At 51.7% G+C, this 5055-nt stretch overlaps 1 protein-coding gene across 1 annotated transcript; it reads right to left on the reverse strand.

Moving 5' to 3' along the window:
- Positions 1-749: 749 nt before the first annotated feature.
- Positions 750-3674, reverse strand: LOC133227365 (PRAME family member 15-like). Its single transcript, XM_061381807.1, has 5 exons — positions 3231-3674; positions 2196-2768; positions 1779-1890; positions 1533-1614; positions 750-1423 (listed from the first exon to the last, which is right to left on the reverse strand). Exons 1-5 carry the CDS (start codon positions 3515-3517, stop codon positions 795-797), a joined length of 1683 nt encoding a protein of 560 aa, XP_061237791.1. The 5' UTR covers positions 3518-3674; the 3' UTR covers positions 750-794.
- Positions 3675-5055: the final 1381 nt, after the last annotated feature.

Here is a 5055-nt window from a genome sequence, read left to right on the forward strand (position 1 = left end):
TATGTTCTTTTACAACAAAATAAATGTCACATCTATACATTTATCCAGTCTCATTTTAAATTTCTTTCCTGTTTAACTCACCAAGAGGATTTCTTTATTCCTGACAATTTCTTTTTTTTTTTTTAATTTTTTTGAATTGTATTTTTATGTTTTTAGCACCAAAAACATTTTGTATTGGGGTATAGCCTATTAACAATGTTGTGATAGTTTCAGATGAACAGTGAAAGGACTCAGCCATATACATACATGTATCCCTCAACCCCCCCCTTCAATCCAGGCTGGCACATAACACTGAGCAGAGCTCCATGTACTATACAATAGTTCCTATTGGTTATCATTCTACATAGCTGTAGGTACATGACCTTCCTAAAGTCCCCTGCCATCCTTTCCCCTAGGCAACCCATGAGTTCGTTTTCTAAGTCTGTGAGACTGTTTTGCAAGTAAGTTCATTTGAATCATTTCTTTGTAGACTCCATATACAAGGGGTGTCTTATGATATTTCCTGACCATTGCTTTACAACAATCTCCCCAGGGAAAAATACAACACGTGGGTCTCCAGCCTGTAACCACCCAGGTCATATCAGATTCTAGAGGCACACGTCCATGAAAGCCCCTTCCTCTCCCAGAATATACATTCCGCCTGCAAACCTGTACCAACTCCACTATCGCCCTTTCTTTTCTAAATCGCACTAAGATGTCTAAAACCTTGGGTTGGTGTTCCTTTCATGAAGTCCACAAGTTCCAGATTTCAGTTGCAAGGTGCACAGAAGAAAGCTTCTGATACAGGCCACCCCCTAGGCAGGGGCAGGACAGCTGTATACAATGGGCTCCATGTGATGGCATACATCCTCCCCACAGCGAGGACAGGGGCTGAGGCTTATCCAGATGATCCTGGGACGTCCCAAGTCTCTGAGAATCTCCAACAGCTGAGCCCGAAGCCGGGCAAGTCTCGCTTCCAGGAGAACACCCCGAGGTCTGTAACTCTCCTGAGGGGCGGGATAACGCTCTTGCCTTAAACAGGGCAGCACAGCGGTGTGTCGCAGCAGCTTCTCCATGACGGCCGTGGACAGGAGGTTCCCACACAGGCTGACGGCCCTGAGCTGGGAGCAGCGGCTCAGGGCAGGCAGGAAGGCCTCCAGCTGGGAGTCCGTGATCCCACACGCGTCCAAGTCCACTTCCTGGAGGGTGGCTGCGACTTTCTCCAGCAGAACTTGGAGGAGCTCAGGCCGAAAGTCAGTCATGGGGACACCGCTGAGATCCAGGCTCTTGAGCTGACTGATGTCTGGGCTCTGGGACACGTGGCTCAAGTCTGATTCTGTAAGCCGGCACTTGGTTATTGACAGGCTGTCCAAGGGGGACCTCAGGCACCTGGGGAGAAACCAAGCAATTAGTTCTTGGGAACCGGGTGCCAGGTTGCATACAGCTGATAGGCAAAAGGTTGCTACAAAGACTGATATGAGTCTGACCATCCACTGAGGGTCAACATGCCGATTTGCCCCGTCTCATTCTAGTCTGAGGGCTCTCAGCCTCACTGTGGCACCGAATCCCTGCACAGTGTCTCAAAGACACTCTCTCCTCATCTATGGAGCGGAGTACCACGTGCTCCACTTCCTTCTGAGGACGAGTGAAGATCATGGCATCGCAAGAACATGCTGTGAGGAGAGCCATAGAGCACCTCCATCGAGTGTGGACATTATTGAATATTAGCGTGAGAAGGAGATCGAAAAATGGTTTCGGGTAAGGCTTCCTTCAGCCCCAGGTGGAGCCCCAGATCCTACATCTCTGGCCAGGCCAGGCTCTAGGGAGACGTGCCTCAGGAACCAACTGTAGAGCACCACACCATCTCTTACAGACAGGGCCTTTACAACAGGGTTCACTGAGGGCACCGACCTGGGGAGCACAGAGCTTCTCTTCAGGGATGCTCTGATCTGATGTCGTTTCCCCACTTCAGTGTCCTGTTCGCTTCCCTATGTTTACCATGATAACATAGATGCCTCCGAGTTAGGAGGAAATTACCGACTCTGGGAGGCCAACACCCCCAGATAATACTCTCTACCACCTCACGGGCCCCACTCGATCAGCTTCACCCCCTCCCTTGACTTGCGGGGTTGTGGGACACCACCCCCCAGGACAGAGCACCGTGAGAGACGGTCCTTTGGACGTTCTAATGTTGCGTTTAAGGTTACCACGCTCACCCGAGCATCTGGTCCAGGCAGCCTTCAAGGAAGGAAGGAGACTCCAGATGGAGGTCCCGGAGGTGGCCCAGCCTCCGGAACTGGGAGGTGATTTGCACAACGTGATCGCGCTCCTGCTTCTTGAAGGCAGACACGTGGACGTGGGAGAGATGGAGTCTCTGCAAGTTACTCATCTCACCCAGGAAAGGGGCGAGTGTGGCCAGGGTGGACAGACTCCAGGTGCAACTCACTTGCACCTCCTGGATACAGTCCGGCTGCACCGTGCTCAGGACCTTCACGATCTTGTCCATTGGCATGGAGACGATCTTCAGCTTCTTGCAACATAGGTGGATGGAAGACTTTCTCTGCTCCACCCACCGAAGGAAGTAGGTGAGGAAGTTGTCCAGGGTCCTTTTCTTCAGGCACAGGTCTAGAAAAACCTTCAGTGGAGTCGAGGGCTGCCTCGTCATTGACCTGGGCTCAGCCACTGCTGCCATCCGTGAGCCTGAGCACCCATAACTGCTGGCTCCAGACCACATGCTCCAGAAGTTCTGGCCCGTCTTCCGTAAATCTAGCACCCGCAGTTTGCACCTCCTGGGAGAAGAAGGAAGAAGGAGATTGGTAATGATGTAGTACGATCCACACCGTCAGAAACAAACAAACAAACAGAAACCGAAAAACACAAAACCACAGCCTCCCATGGGGAAAACACACTGCCTACCTGTGCTGTAACTTAATCTTCCTGAGGTCACCAGCTGCCTTGCCCTCTTCCTTCTCTGCCTCACTTTCCTCCACCCCCTTTGCCCTCTTTTCCTGCCTGATTGTCCACTCTAGTAAGTCTAAGCGTGATTGGGTGGGGGGAGCGGATATTCTAGAAGGCTCCCCTTCATTTAAGCCACCCTTCCGCTACCAGAAGGTATTTCTCATAGCCAACCAAGGCTTCTTCGTTGCTCTCTTGAGAACCCTCCGATCTATCCCGTTCCATCTACGTTCTCTCAGCCCAGCCGTCTTCCTGGGCACTGCCAGGATTTGACCAGGTTCCCATGACCGACTCACCTGGATCGAACCTTCTGGGCAAGCAGAACATCCAGTGCTTCCAGCACGGCTTGTAGGGGCCCCACATGAGGCAGGTCAATCAGGGCCCCCAGAGGCAGGCGGACAAAGGGCCAGGTTTGCACCATGGCTTTTAGGGTCTCAGTCCGATATCCGTCAAAGGCTTCCAGGAAGAGGGGCGGGAAGAGCTCCGTGGGCAGACTCTCCAGAGTAGAAACGTCCAGGTCTTCGGCCCTCAGCAAGTGCCTTCCCGCCAGGTCAAGGAGTCTGGGTGGGGTCGGGGCACTCATCCTGACTCTGCTCCAAGACGACTCCTGTGGAAGCTGCCAGAGATCAAGGGATCCGTTTTAGACAATGCAGGAGCACACCTTACACGGTCTCCCTTCCCTTCCATGCAAGCCACTCAGGGCCAAGGGCACTGCGCTAGCGGGGGTGCAAGTGAGGCTCGTAGCCGTAGGAACACCAGACAGGGCCCAGTGGGGGACAAAGTGCTATCTCTCTGCCCGCTTGGAACACGCGTCTCACTCGTACCGAGGAGCCAAACACGAATGCCGACTGTGTGCTCGATATGCATTTTAAACACCCTGCAAAGAAGGCAAATTCCAAACCGATGTGTTTCATGAATGACGTCTGCTCCCTAAAGACATTTAAAATGATTCCAGCTACATCACTGATGAAAATGTGATGAGATTCAGGTAAAACTACCTTGAGAGGCCAAATCAGACCCTGAAATGCGTTCTTGGGAAAGAAATGATTTTATTGAAAACTCTCCTTGCCATCCAGAGGCACACGCTACCCTTCACCATTAGCTCGCTTACCTTAAGCAAGGAAAGGACGTCCTCATCGGAGGGTAGTCACTTACTGCTCTGCTGTGGCTTGCAGGGCGCTCAGGCGTCGACACTGCGGAGAACCCAGCTGTGACTCCAGAGCCAGAAAAGGACTTTGTATTCCCATCATCCCTCTGGCCCACTGCGAAGCCAATCAGAAACGGGCACCTGATCAGTCTATAGAGCTCTCATCGGCTTGATCCCGCTTGGATCTTCACTTCTATCAGTCGATTCAGGGAGCAGAGGTTGATGGGGCGGCCGGGTAATGCAGGATCCTTTCTGCACTCACCATTCACTTCGCAAACGCTGACTGAATTCTACCATGAGAACTGAGATATAGACAGTCGTGCTTCCCTTGTGGCTCAGCTGGTAAAGCATCTGCCTGCCATGCCGGAGACCTGGGTTCCATCCCTGGGTTGGGAAGATCCCCCGGACAAGGGAATGGCAACCCACTACAGTGTCCGTGCCTGGGGAATTCCATGCACAGAGGAGCCTGGTGGGCTAGAGTCCGTGGGGTTCCAAAGAGTCGGACATGACTGAGTGACTAAGCCAGGACACGCCCACACGCCAGCATGCCCTCACTTGCCCTAGTGCATGCCCCCGCCCTCCCACACACACACACACACACGCGCACACACACACACACACACACACACACACACACACACACAAAGGAGATGTTCCACACAGAATAAAGAAACTCTGAGAATAGTCAGGTTTTGTACCATGGACAGCACGGTGCCGTTTTTCTCTTTTTGAGTAAGTGACTTGAGATCATCGAGGCCTGAACTGAACACAGAGTAATACGTCAGGGAGGACAGCAGTAGATTTTCCACGGGTCTTTCTTTATCTCATTTGATTAATTTCTTTGGTGTAGATTTGCTTCTTAAGGTCCTATAATTTTCTTGCTATACCACATCATCAATAAGTGATATCTGTGCATGTATCCGCTCTCATTTTAGATTTCCTTCCTCTTTGGTAACCTGGAGCATCTTCTTATT

Source organism: Bos javanicus, chromosome 16 (genome assembly GCF_032452875.1).
Source record: "Bos javanicus breed banteng chromosome 16, ARS-OSU_banteng_1.0, whole genome shotgun sequence".
Taxonomy (NCBI): domain Eukaryota; kingdom Metazoa; phylum Chordata; class Mammalia; order Artiodactyla; family Bovidae; genus Bos; species Bos javanicus.

Coding starts and splice junctions, on each gene's coding strand:
- LOC133227365 (XM_061381807.1), bottom strand. CDS start 3,517: ATGAGTGCCCCGACCCCACCCAGACTCCTTGACCTGGCGGGAAGGCAC. Junction 2,769..3,230: donor GCCCAGAAGGTTCGATCCAG/GTGAGTCGGTCA, acceptor TTCTTCTCCCAG/GAGGTGCAAACTGCGGGTGC. Junction 1,424..1,532: donor TGCAGGGATTCGGTGCCACA/GTGAGGCTGAGA, acceptor TTTGCCTATCAG/CTGTATGCAACCTGGCACCC.